Source organism: Daucus carota, chromosome 2 (assembly GCF_001625215.2).
Source record: "Daucus carota subsp. sativus chromosome 2, DH1 v3.0, whole genome shotgun sequence".
Taxonomy (NCBI): domain Eukaryota; kingdom Viridiplantae; phylum Streptophyta; class Magnoliopsida; order Apiales; family Apiaceae; genus Daucus; species Daucus carota.
Window position 1 is genome coordinate 48,003,260 of NC_030382.2, and position 24,736 is coordinate 48,027,995.

At 35.1% G+C, this 24,736-nt stretch overlaps 4 protein-coding genes and 1 pseudogene across 7 annotated transcripts; 1 reads left to right on the forward strand and 4 right to left on the reverse strand.

Moving 5' to 3' along the window:
- Positions 1-708: 708 nt before the first annotated feature.
- On the reverse strand, positions 709-1,523 carry LOC135150205 (uncharacterized). The gene is made up of 2 exons (XM_064086351.1): positions 1,113-1,523; positions 709-1,009 (listed from the first exon to the last, which is right to left on the reverse strand). The coding sequence occupies exons 1-2, from the start codon at positions 1,483-1,485 to the stop codon at positions 948-950; spliced, it is 435 nt and encodes a 144-aa protein (XP_063942421.1). The 5' UTR covers positions 1,486-1,523; the 3' UTR covers positions 709-947.
- Positions 1,524-5,280: 3,757 nt separating this feature from the next.
- LOC108206751 (probable carboxylesterase 6) lies at positions 5,281-6,474 on the forward strand. Its single transcript, XM_017377144.2, has one exon. The coding sequence runs from the start codon at positions 5,322-5,324 to the stop codon at positions 6,321-6,323; it is 1,002 nt and encodes a 333-aa protein (XP_017232633.1). The 5' UTR covers positions 5,281-5,321; the 3' UTR covers positions 6,324-6,474.
- An 815-nt stretch (positions 6,475-7,289) lies between these two features.
- LOC108208610 (serine/threonine-protein phosphatase 2A 65 kDa regulatory subunit A beta isoform-like) lies at positions 7,290-9,017 on the reverse strand (annotated as a pseudogene).
- Positions 9,018-9,505: 488 nt separating this feature from the next.
- LOC108207678 (uncharacterized) lies at positions 9,506-10,952 on the reverse strand. Its single transcript, XM_017378113.2, has 5 exons — positions 10,764-10,952; positions 10,565-10,668; positions 10,302-10,467; positions 10,097-10,219; positions 9,506-9,928 (listed from the first exon to the last, which is right to left on the reverse strand). The coding sequence occupies exons 1-5, from the start codon at positions 10,950-10,952 to the stop codon at positions 9,506-9,508; spliced, it is 1,005 nt and encodes a 334-aa protein (XP_017233602.2).
- Positions 10,953-13,320: 2,368 nt separating this feature from the next.
- On the reverse strand, positions 13,321-23,909 carry LOC108208831 (uncharacterized). Of its 4 annotated transcripts, XR_010289041.1 has the most exons (15): positions 23,491-23,909; positions 22,947-22,979; positions 21,715-22,904; positions 21,454-21,629; positions 20,361-20,539; positions 19,619-19,687; positions 19,095-19,167; positions 18,838-18,994; positions 18,425-18,716; positions 18,222-18,336; positions 17,940-18,103; positions 17,654-17,728; positions 17,140-17,543; positions 16,258-16,749; positions 13,321-16,149 (listed from the first exon to the last, which is right to left on the reverse strand). XR_010289041.1 is itself a non-coding variant. In XM_017379394.2 (12 exons), the coding sequence occupies exons 1-12, from the start codon at positions 23,812-23,814 to the stop codon at positions 17,355-17,357; spliced, it is 3,078 nt and encodes a 1,025-aa protein (XP_017234883.2). In that variant the 5' UTR covers positions 23,815-23,909; the 3' UTR covers positions 16,908-17,354. The 4 variants fall into 4 exon arrangements, 1 of the variants encoding a protein (XP_017234883.2); XR_001804425.2 differs by having other exon boundaries at positions 21,715-22,979; XR_010289042.1 differs by lacking the exon at positions 23,491-23,909 and adding an exon at positions 23,124-23,264 and having other exon boundaries at positions 21,715-22,979.
- Positions 23,910-24,736: the final 827 nt, after the last annotated feature.

Sequence of the window (24,736 nt, forward strand, 5' to 3'; positions counted from 1 at the left end):
TTGATTTGATTTACTCATATTTGATAAAAAATATAATAATTATATCGGGATTTTATCAATCTATTAGACTTGAAATTCGGTCCCTTTCTTAAATATATAAAACTATTCAAAATTATATATATAATTGATTTTAAAAAAAAATATTGGAGTATCCAAAAAAATTCCAATATATAGAGATGGACAAGTTTTCCACCCTCTTGGATCCTGATAAAATCCCCGCCCCGTACGGATCGAGGAATCGGGGATTACTAAATATATTATAATATTCTTAAAAATTTTAATGAATTCCCCGAATCTCCATTTCTAATTCGGGAAGGAGATCAGGAAACAAAAAATATCATTCATGAATGAGGGCTTGTTCGGAGATTGTTGGAAGCTAGGGTGGGCAGGATAGTATTCCCCAAACCCGAAGTAACCCGACGTATAGAGTACAAAATTTTCATATCTTCTTGTATATATGAAATTATAATTTAATAAAAATATTAGAATGTCTAAAATTTTTAGCAATTCACCAGAAAGCACTAATTGTGCAAAACATTTTCTTATCTTCTCATATTAATTTATAATTTAATAAAAAAAACTAAGATATCCAAAAAAATTCCCTATGTTCATGTGTCACACTACATATATTTGTGTGTATGCTTCCATCAGAATCTGTCACATGCAATACCGCTTCGCTTGGGACCATTTTTGGTAGAAAATTTTGAATACTTTAGCAATACTGTTTTAATAAATCAACAGAGTGATCTGAACACAAAGAACACATATTCATGAACAAATATACATTGTAACCTGCAAAAAATGAAAAAAAGACTCTTTCTGTACATCTGAATCCTAAAATGCAACGACATGAATTATTGTTATAAACAATACTCTCTTCCGCCAGCAATAATAGCTGTATATAATTCTTGCTGTGATTATAAACACGATGATGTATTGATACATTTTCAAATATTAATCATTCGATTTTCGGGTGCGAAAGCTCTTCCCCTGTCATTCTTTCTCCTTCCTGCAGACAATGATCATATAATCAAAGTTAGTAAATTTTCGGGTGAAAATTTGAAGCACGTAGTAATATAAGTTGTACATGAAAGCGAACCGAAAACACTTACTAGGCTTATTTCTTCTCCGAGACATGACAATATCAGGAATGAAAACTCCAGTTCCAGTATTACCATTTCTCCACAAACTCTGAATACAAGCAGGAACAGAATTAGCGCTGGCCTTCTCATTGTTTGTCCAATCGAAATAGCTTCCCATTTTATTCGAAGAGTTGCGCTTATTTGAGCTTAAGATCTTGCGTCTATGATCAACAGTAGCATAATCTTCTCTTGCTTTCTCATCATCTGCCGTTAGTAGCAGTATTTGCCTTTTAAGTTCCTCGTAGAAAGAATCATCATCGCCGCTATTTAGATCATAATGCTCTTGGCTAGATTGATCCATGTCAATGCCGTAAATAATTGGAGGAATGCTGTAGAGTTGCATTCGATGTCAAGACTTCTGGATGAGTAATGTTTGATTCTATGATGACTTATATATAGAGCATGATAAATAAGAATAATGTACATTTGATAGAGATGACTCCAAATGGATCCAAGTCTAAAGAATATGACTGGCTTTGTTGGTTTGTATATGTCTTAAGGTGTCTCAGTCTCCCCGGTCTCTTTTAAATGAACTCTTGAATTGGCTTCTTCTTCTTTGTGAGGTGAATAGTATTCTGTTTCTTTCAAAATCTTTATGTTTAAGGAGGACTTGTATATTGTATATTGTTCAGGTGCAATGCCGGCGCAAATGATAAGTTACTTCATTGACTCTACAATTAATATATGCTTTATATGTGATAAGCAAGAGCCGATTAATATGAAGTAGAAGTCAGAGTAGTCGATTAAGTTAGGGGGTCGTTGCTCTCGACTTGTGGAGGCTGACTAATCAATTGGACAGTACTATCATTAACAGAGTTAAACATTTGGCATCAATGACTACAGATGCAACAGGCTTAGTTTCGGCTTTAAGCCAAATTATTTTTAAATATTTAACAGCATAAATCAGGCCAAAATAAACATCCTGAAAAAGAGTCGAAACTAAAATAAACATGTACGATGCGTTTAACTCATAGAATAGGGTCCGAGAAAGATAAAATGTACGCAGATTTTATCTCTACTCATCGACGAGTGTAAAGATGTTGTCTTTTTTAAGACCCTTTTAATAAAATAAAGTCGGAGTATCAATGTTTGAGTGTAAATGAATTCTATTGTGATAATTATCTTCTTAATTTCTATGTTATCAAACACATAAAGCCCTGCTAATTAGCTGGTTTTTGTAACAAAAATCTCTTAAAAGGTTAAAAGAACCGTCTCATTTTGAGAAGATTATAGAGCAGTTCTACCTGCATGAAATAGATACTCCCTCTGTCCCTCTAATCTCTTTAAGTTATTTTCTGGCACGTTTTTCCACACTCATTTAAAGTATAATTACATAATATGTTTTTTTAATTTTTTTCTCTGAATAAAAGTTTGTTGTTTAAACTTTTATTCAAAAAAAAAAATTAAAAAAAAGTTATGAAACTATACTTTATAGGAGTCTCGAAATGCGTGCAAACAGTGCATGTAAACTACTGAAGGGGACGGAGGGAGTATAAGATAGCAAAATCTTTTCGACAATGTGAAATTACAGTTAGGTAATTATAATATTAGTCGCTAAAGATGCGATTTTGGGATAGGAAAAATACAGCTACAGTCTAAGCAAGGCTGGAAGGCTCTGGTGCTGAAGATCTGTTGATTGTTGTAATATGTTGAAACCTCTCTATGTTAATGCATCAGGGACTAAAATTTTGGACAATGTAACCCAACTTTGATCAAAGTCTAGGACAGACATAAGCTATTTCTTTGACAGTGATTTCATGTATATGTAGCTATCTAAAGTTTTCTCAAGATACTATTTTAACATTCGTACCAATTGCAATAATAAACTTTCCGTAATAAAATTATCGTTCTTATCTACTTCGGGAAACGATGGAAGTAGAATAAAGATGGCATATATGGCTGCCCATTTGCATGTACTTGAACCATATTTCATTCTGTCACATGCCCTTTTCGTCATCTTAAAGAATATTCTGTTGAAAAAGATTCTGAAGTTTCGTAAAGATTGATGATTCGATATCACTTATCAGTACTATTGCGACCCAACAATATGAAATTGGAATCCGGAGAAATTCCTGTACATCTTTTAGAAAGTTTTGTACTTCACTTGCTAACATCAACAATCGAACAAATTCTCGTCAATGGTCGTACTTTCAGCTTTGCAATAGATTTTGATCGATTCGTAAGAATCAAGATCTTTGGGGATAAATATTTCATCTAACAGATGTCATCACTCAACAGTCATTTGAATTTTATCTTCTTCAGTATGAAAAGATGATAATACTTTTTTTAATCCTGAGTTTTTTGCCCATAGTATTTTCCACTTAAAGACACAGGGCAAGAGAGTGACATTACTCATTTCTAGAAAACCCATTTAAAATAAAACAAAATATGTAGAGGGAAAATACAATGAGGAATATATGCTGGTATATCATAGAGCTAATGTCAAAGCTAGAAAGATTTGATGCCGAAACATCAACGTAGCAGTGGATTAAAAGGTAGTATGCTGTTGAACTAAAAACCACACAATTGAACTGATAATCAATCTCTTTAGGTTGTGATAGAGATGTCCATTCAGAGCTAGCTAACACTGCATGTTTGTAACTTTGTATGGATATCCTGAAAACAGGGTGGGCTAAGTTCCTTCGAGACAAATTATATGACTTGCACCATTTCAGTTCACACATAAATGCTTTGTGCGGTTCATAAATCAGCATTATGCTTTACCTCTTGACAAATATATATGCTAACCATAATTTTAATTAAATGTAAGGTGCTCATAATATAATTAAATGTAAGGTGCTCATAATAATACAATATATATCAGCCAGAATCAAACAAAAATTTCTACCAACTCTAAAAGATTCTTTTTACTAATTTTTTCGTTCAATCGGGTTCAACTTAAAAGAGTCTTTTTCTAGTTTCTCCAAATTCATAATACAATGTATTTCATTCTGCTTTCTCCCATTTCATTCTATCCAAGTCACCAAGTGAACGCAGCCTTAGTTCAAAGCAGAGTCCGCGGAGACTATATACCTCTCATTGCAGATTAAGAACCGGATGTACCTGGACTTGATAAGTGCAGCATGCATCTTAGTCTCAAATACGTGGACCTTTTCACACCCTGAAACACATTTTTGTGGAGAGTTTTGGCTCGACTATTAGAGCATCTCCAATGGTGCTCTTAAGTCACTCTTCAAAATATAATATAATATTTGGCTCCTAGTGAGTTAAGACGTTGAAAAAGATTTCAACTCCAATGCTCTTCTTTATACTTGCTCCTTATTCATATTTTATTCATATAAAAGAGAGAGAAAAGTAAAAAGAGAGAATTGTTGGGAGTAAAGTTGGAGGGAAACCAATATTATATTCATGAAAAAGAAGTTAATAGCTCTTACATGCTCTTTAAAAGAGAGGAGAGATGTTAAGTTCTTAATTTTTTAAAGAGCTTCTAAGAGCCCATTGGAGCTCTAATTCTTGCATTGCTCTTTAAATTTGAAGTTAAGAGCTCATTTAGAGAGCCCCTTGGAGATGCTCTTAAGTATTAACTGAACCTAGAGCGACCAGCTTTATTTAAAATAATAATCAAGCGGTGTCAACATTCAGTTGGTGCAGCTTCCTATAGTGCGGTGGTGGGAGCTACACAACCCTCTTGTTTTTGAAGTTAAATCATCTCTACATCCCTGCTGCCATCACATTTCAAAAATGAGTTGGTATATATTTGTTGGTGAAACTTCGAGCTACCTTGTAAAGGAATCATTAGAGGGCGTGTGCATGTACCCAACTAGTACATTCACACGGTGCCAAAGGTCAATGTATTCAACTTGTTGCACATTTGGTGTGCGCATCTATTACGAAACTATAAACTGTAGGGTCGAATATTTGTGGAATCTTTTACACAATCTACTCAACACTCCAGACCCTTCAAACATTCTCTAATCCTTTTTGACCACTTCATTCTTGCCACTACATTCTCAAATTCGGTTCGGTAAGGGCGTTGAAAATGAGAGCCTCCCTCAACATTGCGCCCACAATTATACACGCCATATTGACTATCTTTTCCAATTTGTCCACTTGTCATCTAAGCATTGGACATTGCTACTTCTCTTCAATCTTCATTGTCTATATAAATCCATCTCGTTCAACACAAGTTTCCTAAACCCAAAGATATTAGCATCATATATGAAAATAAGAAGAATGGTTGCGATTACCGCAGATCCAACTTTGAGTCCTAAAGTTGCTAAGCACTACTCTCAGCAAACTGAGGGCGTGAAGGAGGAGATCCGTGGCCTCATTAGGGTTTATAAAGACGGGCACGTGGAACGACCACAGATCGTTCCATGTGTCACGAGCACTACGTTAGCCCCGGAGCTTGGCATCACTTCTTATGACATAGTTATTGACAAGTTGACGAGCATTTGGGCGCGTTTTTATGTTCTGAATTGTAGTGGCCATAAGCTCCCTTTGCTCGTGTACTTCCACGGTGGTGGATTCTGTGTTGGCTCCGCTGCTTGGAGTTGCTACCATGATTTTTTAGCGCGATTAGCTGCTAAAGCCGGGTGCATAATCATGTCTGTGAATTACAGATTAGCCCCGGAGAATCCTCTTCCTGCAGCGTATGACGATGGAATAAAAGCTCTAATGTGGGTAAAACAGCAAGCAACATATCCAACACGTGAATCATGGTCCAGAAAATGTGACTTCTCCAACATATTTCTAGCTGGTGATAGTGCTGGTGCCAATATAGCCTACAACGTGGCGACGCGGTTGAATTCCAGCGTGGCTCTCCGAGGAATTATACTAATTCAGCCATTTTTTGGCGGCGAAGCAAGAACTCATTCGGAGAAATACATGGTTCAGCCGCCTCACTCTGCCCTTAGCTTGGAGACTTCTGATACTTATTGGCGGTTATCGTTGCCATCTGGATCAAATCGTGACCACCCGTGGTGCAATCCAACAGCGAAGAAATTAGCAGTGCCTGTCATGGTTTGTGTGTCTGAATTGGACATACTGAAAGATAGGAACTTGGAGTTCTGTAATGGTCTGGCAATGTCAGGGAGCAAAGTGGAGTGTTTGATGTCTAAAGGAGTGGGACATGCATTTCAAGTTCTGAGCAACTCTCAGATTTCACAGACTCGTGCAAATGAGATGATCGCTTATATCAAGGCCTTCATTAACAGATAGAAGTACATCGGTTGATGAGCTTCGAGTAGAAATATGACTAGAAAACAACTGTATCATGTGCATCCACTATAACAGGCCTGCTAATGTTGTACTAATATGGTAACATGTATGTATTATATAATTATATTATAAAAACTTGGTTCTTACTAAATCTTCCGAGTTCCCTTTATATTTCATTCTTTACATTTTCTCGCCCTTTTAATTCTTAACATTTTCTGAAATAGCATAATTCTTCTTAGTAATATTAAAATATCCCGCCAGCTTATATCCATCTTTTTTCTACGCGATCCTTTGCTTCTCTAAAATTCGCGACAATAGTTAGTTTCCATCTACTTATTGAATATTTAAATATTTATGATCGATTATGTTCAACATTGAAGGTACGTTGTCAATAACCATAGCTATTTGTCACGTCCACTTTGACGATGCAACTTACATGGATGTTACTTGTTTGGACAAAGATGTACAGCCAACTTATTTGTACTTGGTCACTTGTTAACACTTCCGGAATTATCGGTAATGCATAATTTATTGATTAGTAAGGTGAATTGAGTGGTTTTTAGGCAGGTTGGGTGGATGCGCACATCATTGGTTAAATGTCCAATTCAAAGACCTTAATTTGGATTGCTGCTGCTGCACTACAAAGTCCGCTTGGTTATAATTATACATAGTTGACATTTGTGATGGAGTAGCAAGAAAGATAGCCATAATTATAGTTCATATAATTGCTGTGCTGCTTTTCATTCAGCATTTTTCTTTTCTGCTTTTGGTTTGGTTATAACACCAGTTTCTTTTCTTTTAGCTACACTACCAATTCATCAAAAAATTGAAAAAAATGCCCTCTATTTGTGATTTGACTCTAAATAAAAGCTTATAGAGTTATATGCGAAATTAAGCAATCCATAAATTCAACAAAGATTGAAAAACCAATATAATGATGAAACTGAATTCCCAATGTAAGGCGATTCCGGTTTTATTCCGACACCTGTTAGTATAATTTCTGAATCGTAAATACATTTTATTTTTGTTAGTGAGACCAAAAACTTCTATTATCTCATGAAAGGCATCAATTCCTTTGTATGTGACGTTGAAATGATAAATGCAAAAAACTAGTGCTCCCTTGTGTTAATGGAATGGAAGACATTGGTTTGGGGGATTGGTGGTGGGAGTGAAGTCGTAAAGAGAGAGGTGGGAAGAATTGAAGACAAAGCACGTCTATTCAGTAGTCATGGTGTCTGCCAAATGTCTCTGCAACATTATATACTACACTCACAACCTGATAATTTGCTAGGAATTTCTGTGCCTCTAAACACTTCTAGCTGTGGATTTCAAATGAAATGATTTGTACGTCTCTAACTGAAACTCACATCGACATCTAGGTCCCGGTCCTCGCCAATTTCCACCAGACAGGAACCAATAGTTTACTCCACCACCTACACAGTTGTGAAAAGATCTTCATACAACAGGAACATCACCATCTATTGACAGGTTTAAGCGAAAGGAGGAATATAGGGGAATGAAAAGAGATGATCACTTACAGACTGATTGACTAGAGAATTAACGCTTTACAACATCTTTGCCTTGTTAAATTTTAGTGTTAGCCACTCTGTAAACAAGCAAAGATCATCTTATATTTAAAGATCTCAAATCTGGAGACAATATAAGTATTATCCGAGAAACTTCACTACCTGTCTTGAGTTGCAGAGAAACTAGAACAGGAAGCAATTTTGAACAAGTAATTTCGCAGCCCATGTAGCAAGAAGAGACATAGCACGAAGTATTGCTGTCTGGTACATATAATGAGGGTTATTAATCTTATCCAGAACCTGGACAAATGACATAATGACTTGACATATTATCTTCTCAATATGAAGGTATACCACAAAAGGTATATTCTAAGCATGCATGTTGATAAATAAGATAGAATGCAAATCATTTCATGTCACAAATAATTGTCATTTCAGAATAATATTCCAAATCCACATGTCAAGAGTAAAGGTTATGATCCAGAAACCAACTCCAGTGATCTGGTCAGTATGAAAATGCCTGGGCTTGAGAAAAGTGATCCATAATCAGGCAGTAAAAAAACATTAATGTCACCAGACAAACCTGCGGAATGATGTGCTGCATCGCCCTGTCTGGACCAAATTCTTCTGCAAGGCGCTTTAAGTTGTTAGCATTAGCATCTCATATCTGAATAATCCTGCATCGTATGCCAACAGACTAAAATAAAAGACCCGCAACGCCAAATTTAAATCATTTAACATGCACCTTTAAGTGACATTCTTCAGCTTGTATATTTCCAAGTGATGTTATCAGAGGAAACCAAAAGACCTAAAATGAAGGTATGAATTCGCTAATAGTGCTTAATTTGATCTTCCAGATATAAGGAAAAAAGCACGTGAGGAATGAGGATGTGCAACATCTTCGGTTCATATAATTGCACAACCTTATCCTGTAGCCATTAATCACCGCATACAGAGAGTACCAAGCTGACCATGGAAGAAGCCTACTCCTAACTGACTAGCCAATAGAGATAGATACTCAATATTTGCCAGTCGAACTCTCCAATGCCAATCCTCAGCAAGCTCGACAATGGCTGGTAACAGAGATTGGGACAAAAATCTATGCCAATAACTTGCATGGAATGGCATTTAACATATGAGTTGGGGAAGGATAAACGGGAGAAAAGTTACAAAAGATTAAAGTAACAACTTGTCACCAAACACAAAATTAAAAGTTCACAGGGGTTGATAACAACAATGAATTTTCAGAGAAACATGTGCGAGCAACATAAATAATTTCAGCACATTATATGGACCAAGAGGTCATAAAGGTTAGCTTCATGAAGAATATTTTTTTTATAAGCTGCAACATATATAAGTTGGTTATCGGCATGCTAAAGAATGGAAGGTTAAATACCAAAATACACTTCACACATCAGAGATTTATTAAAATGCAAAAACTACAAGTCGTATTTACATAGCAAAAATGGCCAAATACAGCTCAAGTGCTCAACAAAGCCAAATATATAAGTAATATACTAATGCAGTTCACAAGGCCTGCAAAGCATATTCAAACATTCAACTGCGCATTGTCTCCATTCAACAATTTTGTTCCTCACTCACATAGACCTAACACCTAGTTTAGCTATTTTTCTCGTCATCACTTGTATCAAATGCTTATGTCTGACTGTTACCATCTATATCAGGACAACTTGTAGGATATTTTGAAATGTTCTTATCTGAATCTAAGGAAGACTCAGAACTAATCTGTTGGGTAGAATTCATCGAGTCAGGGGCACTGAAAACCTGTTCCGACTGAAAATCTGGACTAAATCTATTCTCAGGATCAAGTGATTCAGCGCGAAAGAGTTCCACAGCTGCTTTCGCAGCTACTGCTGCATATGCTGCAGACATGAATGCTTCTTGTGCTGCGTCTGCTACGTCCCTGTACAACCTTCCATTCATTGAATCAGACAGATTTGACACTTTTTCAGTATCTTCAGGCAAAATCAAGGACATATCGTTAATCTTAGACATTCCTGATTTCTCTAGTCGCTCTACCTTAGATTGATTTGACTTTCGCTTCACAGCCAATTTCTCCTACAAGTTGTAACATAATTTCACATCATCAAGTCAGGTAATGTTTATCGTAGTTCTAACAAAATTACTCACGCTAGGGGGTGTTAACATGGCTTCATAAAAGTAGTGCACATTTACAAACTTTTTTTGTAGAAATAAGTATTTATATAAAGATTACAATAAGTTTACCTGCTTCATTATAAATGATATTTCCTCGTTCTCTAGACTAATGCCGTTCTCCGAAGCAATATCTTTGAGCACCTTTAATTTTTCAGCCAAGCTTGCTTGTCTAGTTGACAGCATTTGCACAATCTGTACAGAAGTTATAAAAGAATTAACACCTATTCCAATCACATAGAATTATTTGGTGGGCAAAATAAAAGCTAGTAATCACCTTAAGATTACTGCTATTGCTCAACTCAAAAGCACAAGCTGCAAATTCATTACCGAACCAAGATGTGAGCATTGCACGGATCTTTTGAAGCTCCGGAAATTCACCACATTTTGTAGCAGCATATATTAAGCTCAATATCGCCTCTTCCAGCTCATCAGGACATACCCTATAAAAAGAACACGCCTTTAATCAACATCCAAAAAAACATTCAATGAAAAATATACCAGACAGACACAGTAGAAAAGATGGTAAAAATAACTTACCTTTGTTTGCCAATAAGGCCGACCCTGTCTTTTAGAATGTGACAATAGCCTTCTATCATAACAAACACTTTCAACATGTTCTGCTCCTTGATCACTTGTTCAACCTGCATGTCCAACCATGATATTTTCATAAGCAAAACAATTCGTGGAAAATCCAAAACCATGAACATATTAGTTTTCGGTAAAAATGAAAAGTTACTCTAAGGAAAGCACGCTCATGATGACCGAGGTTGAGGAGCTCAACAACATCAGACCGTGCAATGTTACTACGAGCCTGACGCTGCTTCTTAAAGATGGCGAGACGAGAGATGGCGAGGCTAACAACGGGTTTCAGTTTTGAAGTTTTGAAGGTGTTCCTTCCAAGCAAAGCATCAATATGCCTTCCCATTTAAATTATCCTCAGTTCAGCAGAAAAAGGTAAGAGTAGCTCAAGCAACACAACAAACCACAACTTTTATTACACCTTAAAACGAGGGTTGTAGCAATAACAACGTAATACCCCTGATAATGTTGTGTTCGTGTGTGCACAAGTTGTTTTGTAGCGTTGTGTTGTAGAAATGTAGTATTAAACGTGTGCGAGACTTTTTCCTTATCAAAGATAGTTCCTCTTAAGAATATACGATTGACGGGGTCAATTACACGACACAACTACGGCTTCCTCGTTCGGAAGAGTCTCATTCAACTACCGAGGGTTTTACTGGTCCTGGATCACAAAAATCTCTTGTTAGTTCAACCTCCATTTTCTGTTTTTTGTCTCCCAGAGGAGAGAATATGGAGCTATGGAATTTCAAAAATCAAAAGTAAAAAAAGCTATTTAAACGAACTATAGGTAACATGTTTGTTTTTGTTTTATTAAGAATAGGTGCCGTTGCCAAAATTTAATAAAATCCATACAATTATATAAACCTATAGTTTAATAGTTTAATTCATATAAGATGATATAGTATGCATATATCCCGAGGCGAATCGACTTATTTATTATTGGTGAGTTTGATTTTAAAAAAAGTTATTTTCTAAATAATATTTCATTTGAAATAATAATAATCATTTTTTTATATTTGATATTTGACTTTTAGCACATCAGATGGTAAAAAAATAATTATAAATTAAAATTTGATTATTTCTTTTATTAAAAGATATTTTTAGTCATCCAATCAAAACACTTAAAAATATATGTCAAAATTAAAACGTGACATGAAAAAAATGGATGAGGTATTTGAATACTTCTGAGTATCTTCTACAAAATTATGAGCTCGATCCTTTACGCCTCCAACAATAATTGTCGTTCCACAGGATTAATATAATCAGAGTTAAAAATAGTCAGCTTACAAAAATAATATCCATCACTTTAATTCGTTGGTCTGTTAATATACCATAGTACCTCTGGATCTCCAAGACCAAAATCAAAATGAAATAGATCCTATATTAAATACTTTAATCCAAAATACCACTCAATTCACATTTCAACAATAGTATATTAAATTTTAATATTTATATTACTAATTCTAAACTCCATATTTACAGAAAACTACACATAATTTAAATTTATATTTTATTTTCAACATAAAATCTTACTAAAATTATTTAAACATGTGTAAAAAAAAGTATAAGATGTCATGAAAAAGTATATCTATCGCATGGAAAAAAATATTAGTCGGAGACTGAAATATTTATCAGACGAAAATTGAGATTATCATAAATATAAGAAACATTTTGATCGATTTCAAGGCGAAGAGAGGATGAGACAGAGACATTTATTTCAAGTAAACACAACCTTTTTGGTATTATCAATTATAGTACTAATTATAAAATAAAAAAAATAAAATAAAATAATAATACTAATTTAACTGACACAAGGCAATTGTGGCTGTTGTCCGAGCTGCGCCTTACCGTTCTTAGGCCAATTCCACGAGGTGGCCGCTGTCCGAGCTGCGCTTACCGTTCTTAGGTCAATTCCACGAAGGACATTAAAGTTGCCCAAAAAATAAAAAGTTTCAACCCATCATGCGCTTAAAACGCACATCTACAATACTATTATCATCTTATCAATCAATTAGTGCCTATTTCATAAAGGTAATTCTTACCAATTAACTACTGCCCATACATTCCATAAAACTATAGAATCTCATTAATGCAAACACTGTTGATCTATAAAGCAAGTCAGCGTTCATAACCAAAGATCAGTTACTAATCTATTATACTCCCTCTGTCCCATTTTAACTGATGTTTGACTTTTTAACACGTATATTGAGGTGTAAAAAAACAATATCTACACTCAATAAAAAATTTCAATTCTTATATCAAATAAAAGTTTAGACTCTAAACTTTTATTTGATATAAATTTTATAAAAAATAATTATGTTTATATATAATTTTTTTAACATCTTAAAATACGTGTAAAAAAGTCAAAAGCAGTTAAAATGGGACGGAAGGAGTATTGTTTATTGAATACTGATCTATAAAGCAAGTCAGAGTTCATAATACATAAAGATCAGTTATTAATCAATGTCATGATACTGTAATTTTTCCTGCAAAAGCTACCGCCAAAATTTATAGTTAACATTATCCAACAAGGCCATCCCAATTATTCAACAAAACTTCATTGTTACACAAATAATCGTTGCAACACCTCACAAGCAGTTTACACAGACAATTTATGGGATGTAAGTTCATCAATCATCCTTTAGAAAAAATTCCTTTTTATAACAATAATTTTAAATTAGTTGAAAATTGTATCAATTTCATGGGCTAATCCAAAACAAAAGGCAGCTCAAGCTACTTGCACTACAGGGTCAGAACAATTAGTGGACTACAATTGTTTCACAAGTTACACGAACTTGTATTAATAGTTGATACCAAAATAGGATTCTGGAGCCTATAACTTTAACAAATTAAAGGTTTCGCATACAGGTAAGTGATGATATAGTCAACAGATATCTCACCCCTATGACAAAAAAAAAAAAAAACAGATATCTCCCCCCTATGACAAAAAAAAACAGATATCACACCCTCAGAAGTCTATACTGAAGCTGGACTGCTTCAGAAAAGCCTTCGTCGGTTTGTTTACATACAAGAACACTTTTCCAGCACAGAAAAAGAGAGGCAGGATTACAGAACTGCATCCTCAAACAGCAGTACATATGAAGAACACAAATATTACCACTGTTCAGTGCTGATGACTTGTTCGGCTTTGCTTGCGCTGCTGCCTAACTTGACAACAAGATAATAATATATACACACAAGCTACAATTTCTACAAATTTTCTTTAAATAACCACGCCCCAAGAATTCCAATCCCCAAAATAATTCCATACCACAACCCTTAGCACTTAAAGTTAATAGGAATAAAATAGGTTATAACCAAGACATCCTCATCAAAGTAGCAGCATAAACAAATTCTAGTCAAAGAAACATCAAGAGTGAAATCCAGATGTATATATTTACAAATACATAAAGACGAGATACATCTTTAAAATACAAACAGTTGCAGGCTTTTACAAGTGAAAATGGGAAGGAGAGGGGGAGCACTAAAACCACAACAATATTCAAGGGCCATGACTCAAGTAACACGACAATAACCAATTCTCAAGTTGTATGACATATGAGCAAGTTTGCTGAAAGATGCATTTATAAAATAACAAGAAATATACAACAGTCCACATAATCTTGGATGGTATGGGGTGAAAAAGGTCTAGCATTGGCACCTTGCAAAGCAAATTGTGGACTAATGAAATTTATAAATTGAAGTAATTCGGGGGAACAGCTTGTGAATTCAGAAAGTAATAGGTACTAAACCGCCGTTTAACAGATACTAATGATGGCAGACTGGCTGGGGTAGAGCATCTCCAATCCAACACTAAAACTTTATAAAAGTGTAACTTTTTGTGTAAAATCAACTCCAGTGCAACTCATATTGGCGTAAAAATTTTACACACCAAATTTGGTGTATTTTTTGAACCATTATAGAAATTTTCAAAATTCCAAGTACACCCTCATGTTTGTTGATATAACAAATTTATTCCATCTATGTAACATTTCTATCCCCCTATTATATCCCAAAAAATAAATAAATTTGAAAAGTTTAGAAGAATCTATCTTGTTATAAATAAAAGATTCTGTTTGGTGTAATATTATGTGTAGGTGGGTAGGATTTGTGAATGGTGTAATTTTGGCATCAAAAATAGTGCAAAAGTTGCACAAAAATGGTGTAATGAGTTGAGCTGGCCCAAACACATGTAAGTTCAGCCCCAACAAAAAAATGCACTGAAAATAGAAAATTTACCAAGCTTAACACAGTAGCAGCAGCCTCTATTATGTTTGCAGGGAGCGAAAAGAGAGGTAGAGAGTGAAACAAAGGGAACTTTATTCTGGTTGTTAATTCTGATGGTAGTAGCAGCAGATATGATGGAAACTAAACTGCAGGTGGATTCCTATTAATGAATTGACTTTCACTAACTTACAGAAAATAAATGCAGCAGTGAATTTTTATTAATTCAATGTCCAAACCTCCCAAGAATTCGGCTCTGATGCCGATTGGATGCGGGACAACTTGCAGGAACAATGATATATGACACCAGAAACAACAAAAAGATAGCCTAGGGTGGATTGAACACAAAAAATACACTACCACAAAAAATATTGATATCAAATAATTGTATATAAACCAGTTCTAAGGAAATTTAGGATCCAATGTGAAGTATAAATACTGCTAATAAAATCCTATGGACTGACCCATACTTTATGGGGCTTAATATTAATAATCTTACAAAAAGAAGCCAAATATCTTTCCTTTCTGAATAATATGTGTAAGCAGATTTATAGACTATATTATAAATAATATAAAATATGTCGTATCTTTACTTACGTTCCTCAATAATATCTCTATTGCTCTGTGTGAACCCTGGTAATGAACTAATGAGACTACTTTATGCTCTATTTTAGAGTCCACATTCACAAAAAAATCCCCTTTAACTTTCTGTTGTGAGAATATCTGTTGAGATTGTAATCCTGGATAGACGTTGATAAATAGGTTTTGGCTAGAAAGTATTAGAGAAGATAAATCAAAGTTGGTGCAACAAGCAGTATAGGTCACTGTAAAATTGTTCAGTTGCAGAATCACAGAATGAAATCACACTTTTATTTGGTGAAGTAAGGGAAGGGAAAGCAATCATCCTAAATCGAATATAACACTTACAGAAGGTAGCAAGCTAAAAACAACCATACTATATGAAACAAAATAACAGAAATTGGCTCACCAAGTTGTAAGGATTTAAACATATAATATAATAAAAAGTGAATTCCTCGTAAGATTCATAGTACGTTTCATATTCCAGCAAAAGAGAAACTTTCATACTTCAACAAGTAACTCTTAAAGTGAAAAATATGATTTTAATAGAACACGACTTTTAGTTAGACTGGACATCACAAACTCAATGTTACAATTACATGCCACTGATGAAATTGTCTCAGATAGTTTATAGAGCATCCACTATATAACAGACACATTTCTAGACTTGATCCCAATAGAAAAAAAAACAGATATACTTACAGGAATTGAAGATAGACGAGGTCATGAGGATATGTAACCTGCAAACAATAATAAAACAAACTATTGGTAAATTTCACAAATAAAGAATAGGACCCATTCCGTCAATTAGAAAATTGGTAAAAAGAACTCAAGATAAAGTGACTTACTGAAAAATAACTTCAGTTTGATACGGCGGCATGAAACCTCCCCGAGTGACCTCAATCCAGATGGCCAGCCATGGATCAGATATAATGCAAAATTATTAGAATACAAACAGTGGGTAAGTTCAAATTTCAGAAAACACAAGAAAGCAAGCAATGTAGCATATTTCTTAAGGAAGTTAATTACTCATCGGACAATACAAACACACACGGTATTGTCTGTAATTAGCACAGAACATATTCGGAGTTACAGAATTTATTACAATTAACTTAAAAGCAGGGGCAGGGCAGGGCCGGGGCAATAATTTTGATCTACTCTAATGCTCACTAAAGAGAAATTAAGCAAACTAAAAGTAACTACTTGTGTGGACAACAAACTACAGAACTTTACAAGTGCCATAACAAATCCTAATAAGCAATCAAGGTACCTTCTCCATACTGCCTTTAAAAGCAATCTAGAGCACTGAATGTAGCTTCAAAGCTCTGTCATTTAGAATCCTGAACGAAAAATTGAATTAGATTCTCCGGAATCCATACATCACGTATATAATGAACAATTATAAGAAAACACCCGCATACAAAATAAAAGTCACCAATCAAACAGGAAATTTAAACTCATAATAGGAACCAACTGGATCTAAAGGGGAGAAGGAAAGTAGGGGAATAAGGATAATAAAGAACAATCATATGTATCAAGTATCAACCCATCTCTCTTGCCCAAACAACAAGCAGAATTATATAACTTTATCATACCAAACTTCCTACTGCAAATTTCATAACAAGTATCCATTATACAACTTGATTATTCAAGAGGCCAGAGAAATAGTATATATAGTTCTTAACCACCAAGAATTACAAGGGAGAATCGCCTCTGGCGAGTTGTCTTACAATAGAAAAAATCCAATGAAAGAACCGCCAAGAAAACAGCCCCAACCAACCGCGGACTCCAACAAGTATGGGAACTGTATCTGAAGCTTTTAAGCCAGACAGAAGATGTGGACAGAGAAAAATCTCAGAGATTAGAGAACTGAATATAGATTAAATCATTATATACAATTATCGAGGGCAGCAGGATTCTTGAAGTCAGAAATCAGCTTCAAGATTCACTTGCCCGTGATGAACGGATGGCTCAGTGCCTGTGAGACCGTAATCCTCTTGTCTGGATCCAACACAAATATTTTTTCAAGAATATCCTTAAAGTTGGCCAACATCTTTGGATCTTCACCAGCAGAACCCACAATTATAGTACTAATATCTTTCGGCTTGATATTAAGTATAAGCCTTTTTATAGCCTGCATGTATTAGTTAAATAATCAACGAACTGAAACAAATTACAATCAATGAAGCTTTAGAGCAGCCCCCCCTAGAACAGACAAGCGCTACAGAAATAATAATTATGTACCTTCTTTGTAACAGGATCCTCCTCTGTGGCAAGAAAATTCATATCCTGGTCAAAGTGCTGATCTGTAAATGCTCCCTACATAACACAGGGGAGGAGTTATGTTATTACTTTGCACATATCCAGTATGGGATATTGGATAATAAAAGTAAGATAGATAATATTTTTCCTAGTAAACATACTTAAATAGTTATCTTTAGAGCATACTTATCTAGTTTATAGAATACTACCACTGTCTGCAAGTCTGTAATCCAAACTGGTCAAGAAGTGTAATGTTAACGATTTCTACCTTTCGAATCATCTTTTTTGGAAAAGGACCCTTCAGTTCCATGTGAAGGCGAAGCATATCATTATTTGAAGGACCAGGGAAAAGAACTTTTCCTGTATAAAGTTCATATAAACAGCAGCCAACTGACCAAATATCCATGGGATGGTCATAAGGCAGGCCCAGAACTGCAGAAGAGATAAATCAAAAGGTCATTGAATTGGATACAGCAGAAAACATGAAATCATACACCGCTAAGAATGATATGTTTAAAAGAAAACATTAGTACTGTCTGTCGATGCTTACTTATCTCAGGGGCACGATAAAAGCGGCTCACAAGGTATGGTGTGATTTCATTTTTCCCAGCAAACATAGCATTCCCAAAGTCAGAAAGCTTTAGCACATTTTTGGCCTCATTTACCTGGTTTCAAAACAAGCTAACTTAGATACAGACATTTTCATGTTGCTAAGCATAGAAAGAAAGAAAGCAAAAGGTTAAAATGCATTACCAGCATATTGTCTGGCTTAATGTCGGAATGAAGAACCCCACAATTTTTCAGATGCTTCAGCGCAATAAAGAGTTGTTTTGCATATGTTCTCACAGCTGTTAGTTTTAGTCCAATATTACGACCAAACTTTTTTAGCACCTCGCGAAGATTCATATGAAGAGATTCAAAAACCAGACAAAGATGATTTCTGTACTTGAAATTTGAAAGAAAACGAACGCAATGTCTCCTGTCCTCCGGGTCAGAACCAACCAACTTCTTTAAAATAACCAATTCCTCGAGACCGGCTTTGTACCTAGATTCAAGCAAGCATGACATTAAATAATAACGAATTGGAACAGGAAAATGAACCCAATAACATAATTGACAATTCAGGAATGGTGGATATTGAGGGGAAAGAGGAATGAAAAACCCACATTGTGTCATTACTGCGTATGATTTTAATTGCCACCTCTTCTGGATCACCAGATCCAGCCTTCAGATCCCTTGCACGAACAACATTTGAATATACACCTTTCCCATGAGCAGCAATAACTTCGTACCGGCCATCAAGTACTTCTCCAAAGCGATAGCCTGCACAAAAAAACGCAAGCTGTTTAAACAAAAATAAACTTTTTAAAATGCTCAGACACGAATATAATTTTCATAATAGAATGATTGCACATATACTTACTATAATACCCCTCGGCATCATCCCAATTATCATGAAGACCGCTCCTTTCGATTTTTAATCCATTTTCTTTGCCCTGCAGAAAGTATAACGGTGCAAAGAAATCATTAGCCTTTTAAGCAACATACAGACAATATACCTCAAAAAACGCAGCAGGAAAAAATATCATTAAATAATCTTTACCAGTAAAGGCAGCATACTAAGTTGAGAAAATTAAGTTCCTTATTCAAAATTATTAAAAAAAACCATGCATAAGATTTCATGCTTTCCACCACAAAGTCTTGGCAAATCATAAACATTATGTGGCTAATCTTCAATGTTCTAAGTACTCCTTCAGCTTCCACAAAATATTGCACATATCTATAAGATTTCTCAAAGAACCTATGAAGGACACTCGGCTAACAAATGTGTTTAAACCTTTTGACAATTATGCCCAACAGGAGTGTAATAGAATAGAACACATTTGAGACTTCTCAAAGGAAAAAAAATGCATATAATAAATGAACAAATCTAACAATGAGGACAACCTGTTTGCGTACTCCAGCAGGAGAATCCCCAAATATATCATCACAAAACATGTCTTCTGATCTTTCACTCTGCAATTTTTATAAATTGTCAATTATCAGACTATTAAATACCACACTTTTCAGAAAAACAATATCCAACAATGACAAAATAGTAACAATGTGATAAAATTAATAAAGAATCTTACTCCCTCCGTCCCTCTGGGATGTATACGTTTGGAATGGACACGGAGATTAAGAAAAGTGTATAAAGTATTGTAAAGTAATGAGAAAGAGAAAGAAAAGTAGGTAAAGTGGTGGGACTCATGCATATTTAATTGATGGATTTGAAAAAGTAGATGGAAGTAGTGGGTGGGTGAGATTTTTGTATTATAAAAGTTTACTATTTTGGGAAAGTTTTGAAATGTATAGAATTGAATGGGACATCCCGAAAAGGAAAGTGTATAGAAATCAGAGGGAAGGAGGGAGTATCATTTATGATTACGAGTACAATACTAACTACAATCTTCAATGATCACGATATACAAAAGAAAACATGTTCGTGTCTGAGTTTAACTTCCTATACTAATATAATAAAACATGACACATAGACGAATATACACAAAGTTAGAAGTATGTCTCTGTTTATAAAATTGTATGTCCTTTTATGTTGAATTGCAAAATTAAATAATTTCGATGTTTTCATGAACTGAACCTTTTATGTTATACCCCATACGAGTGAAAAATATAGTAAATCTTAACACACCTTTGGAGTGCCCTCTCCCAGTGTCCCAGTTCCAGAAATCTTCAATCCAGGAACCACCATTTGTTCAGGAGACTTGCCAAGGGAAAATGATGCGTCATTGAGGAAAATGTCCGTTGATTCATTCTGACCACTATGAGTTTCTTCCGCTGATTTGGATGGCTTCTTAGCACTCTCCAGAACTGTTCAATGCATCAACAATTAAATGAATGAATAGAACACATGATCAAGGAACATTAGGTGTTCAGTTTTAAAAAGATGACAGTAAATTTATATGTCTGGCAAATATTCGTGTTGTGATCATGTCAGAGATTAGACTAGGGTACAGACTTGTAGATATATGCATAATCATAGACAAAAAAGTTAAGAGATCGGAATTCATATTTATAATATGTACCAGTGCAGAGAATATTTATAGTTTAAGTTCAGCCAATTGGTTTAAAAGGACTTTCTTCTTCTTGTGACTACAAAATAAGGCTGATACCACTAAGGAAGACTGCCAAGGATCTGAAACCACTAAGCAGGACTCTTTTGAATGCATAAACACAGGTAGCACCCTTCTACTTTTGGGGGGGGGGGGGGGGGGGGCTTTCAACTGGGCAGTGGTTTTTTAATAGTGATTTGACCTTTACACAAAATAAGTTTGATATTGACTAATATACACCCAGCAAACGGAACCTCAATTTGCATTACTATAACTTGTAAGAGTAACAAAACTATACTCACAACATTTTTTCCATATTGTCGTTTTGTATACTTATCAAACAGTATGGCTATATTAGTTTACAAGGATCTTACAGAATTGCAATTATCTTGACATGCTTAATGCCTAAATAATGATCTTATGGAGAAAAATTTATTAACTTTTATTTAATCTGAAGAGTGCTAATCCTTTGATGTGTATTGCTCAACCATGAAAATATACTAAAAAGTGATCACATTTGGTTCGTTAGATACGTTAAGACGATAATATAGGTAAAATGAGAGCAAATAGGATAGGTTCACAGGAAATACTATAGTTTTAAAATGTACACACCCAATGAGAGATAACAAGCATTATTATCAAGGTTAAAACATGCTATGAAAAAAGGCTTACCCGTCTCATCTGGCTTCAACTCATGCTTCTGTTGTGACTGCTGAGTTTTGTATTTTTCAAGGATGGCTTGTCTCCGCCTTCTACTCTCCTCTTTAATCCTGCTAAGATCTTCTTCTTCCTGTTCAGCAGGTTGCATAAAAATTGTTTCTTTATAATCTTCTTCTTCAACATCATCTCTGCAGTAAAAAATAATATTATATACTATCCTCGTGAAGTTTCCACCTCCAAATCGACTAACACTAAGCTTTTTAAAAAAATAACCTGTGTAATTTTTGAGTGCTCCTCTCCAAATGATCAGTCTCATAGCTTTGAATCTGTTCATTTTCATATTTCCTTACTCTGTCCCTGTACTCCTTATCATCTGACCTCTGGCGCCTGTGATCATTACGCCTTTCTTGATTGCCAATGTTATCAGCATCATAATATTTACGGTAGCTGATATCCTGATCATCCTCTTTCTCCCTATCTCTATTTCTTTCTTTGTCCCTTCTTTCTCCCTCTCTCCCCCTCCTATCTCTAGCTCTCTCCCTGATCCTCTCTCTCTCCCTCTCCCTCTCATTACTCCTGTCCCTCCGCTCCCTCTCCCTCTCCTTACTCCTGTCCCTTTTCCGCTCCCTCTCTCTGTACCTCTCAGTCTCCCTCTCTCTATTTTTTTCCCTGCTTCTCTCCCTCTCTCTGTTTTTTTCCATCTCCCTGCTTCTCTCCCTCTCTCTGTTCTTTTCCATCTCCCTGCTTCTCTCCCTCTCTCTCTTATCCTCCCTCTTCCTCTCTCTATTTCTATCTTTTTCCTCAACAACTTCTCGATCGTCCGAATTTATATCTCTATTACAATCAGAAGTCTCCTGAATGTGGACGTCCACGCGTACACCATGTCTGCTACCATAGCTTAAACTGCGCTCCCTTCTTTTATCCCTTGACAAGTCTCTGCTCCGCACGCAGCCATCCCTTTGGTGTTTACTTATAGTTTCTTCATCAGAACCTAACGTCCTCTTCCTCTCTGTATCATATGCAGCATCCGGGTGATGTGTATGCAAAAGTGGCACATCATGAATAATGCTTTGCGATCGTGACCTTTCCCTATCTCCTTCACGTGATGTTGATCTACTCGTCCTGCGATACTTTTCATTATATCGTCCTTGTGACGGAGAATACTCAAAAGCTTTACGTCTCTCAATTGGAGTTTCGGGCTGAGATGATTTCCTGACGCCAATGGATTCATTTTCATCAATTCTGTTCTCCATCCTTATTTCCAATACTTCACATCGTGAAGATGACAAATACTTGTTATTCTTGTCTTTAACAATTCCACCATTGACATGATGTTCCACACTTGAACTTCTTTGCAAGTCAACTGAATCACATAACTCAGTCTCCAAACTACTTCCTCCTTTTCCAACAATCATTGATTCATCTTTGAAAACAGCACCACTATCAACCTCTCCCATCACATTCACGTCGCTACCACCTTTCTTGTTCTGGTCCTCTACATTAAAGCCATCCCCGTCAAGTGCAACCCCCCCAGCCTCCTGATATACAATGCAGTAATATAATCTGATTAAACTAAACATCCACACATAAAAATCATCAAATTTAATCAATCAATTCAAAAGTTCAAAAAAGTCAAAAAAAAGAAGGAGAAAAAACGCATGGAAATTGAAACCAGTTCTTACAAATCACTGAAAGCCATCAAGAGGTCTTCAAGAAACGCCTAGAGTAACTTTGCCTGGAAAGACATAACATAGCAAAACGAAATTTCTGGAAAAACCTAGTTCCTTCAATTTTGCCCCAAAAAACATAGCGTTCTTAACTAAGCATCATCCTTCACATACATTCAAGCCAATTATAGACACAGTTACAGCCAATTGAAAACACAGTTACTCATGTTAATTACCAATTCGAAAAAGCAGCACAAAAAAACTTACAATATGGTATTTCCGAAACCAAAAGGCAATAATACGAATTTCTAATACGAAAACTATGATGCAACGATACGAATTAAACAAAGACAATTAAAACAAAAGCCAATCAAGAACATACCGTCAATTGAATGGAACAATCCAACTTCTTATCCGTGTCGTCGCGATCGTCATCGACAATCTCGCCTTCTTCCATATCGTAATCCGGTTGCCAATTACCATTGGACACAACAGCCAGAGGAGGAACAGGCGCTGACGCATTCTCGACATCCGCGACATCTTTAATTTCGATATCGTCGTGTTTTTTAGAGCGGTGGTGGTGTTTGTGACGGCGGTGGTGGTGGTGACGGTGCTTGTGGCGCTTGGAGGTTCTCTCGGATTCGTCGGCGGAGTTACGGTGGTGTTTGGTAGTGCGTGAAGGTTTCTGATCGGCGTCGATTGCCATGAGGATTTTGATTTAGAAAATCTAGGGTTTGTTTTTGAAGTTGTTGACAGAGCGATTACGAACGCAGATAAAAAGGGGGCGTGATTAGTTTGATAATAATAGATGCCAACAGCGTGGTTTTAATTTATATATGACTGGCCGTGTGTTATAGTTGGTAATTTATTATTTATAAAATAAATTTTATATCATTTTATTAATATTTTAATATTAATGAATTGAATTTTAGTTAAATTATATTGATCAATTGATTATATTTTTTTATGAAAATTTAGTTTTTACAATTTGTTATTTATTTATAAATATTTTTTTTGTTATTGGTATGTGATAATTTATAATTCAATTAATTTAAATCAAATTTTTCATATTTCGTATATCTTCACATGGCTTGAGTAAAGTTCTATAGAGACCACTTTTATTGGAGACCGTGGAGACCGCTTATGTTCTACAAGTGAAATATTGCATAAAAACATTGCAAAACGTATATTTTTGCACATCATGTTGTACAAAATCATTATTTCATTTTAAAATCTTAAATATCATATAAGTTTCACATGTTGAATATTACAAAATGTTATATTCTACGAAATATATTTAGTTTGCAGAACATTGTTCAACTTGCAGAACATACATTATATACTTATAAAACATAGATGATCTTCAACAATTTTAATGAATACATGATATTTGTTGAACATACTTCACAAAATAATATATTTTATAGTGTTTTGATTGCAGAACATAAGTGGTCTCTACGATCTCCAATAAAAGTGGTCTCCATAGAACTTTACTCTGTAATTTTATATTTAACATCATTATAATTTCTTTATGAAATATTATATTAATATGTTATAATGTATTATCATAAGTGTTTTTAGTATTGAAATTGTTTAACAATGTAATAGTAATAGACGTTTACATGTTG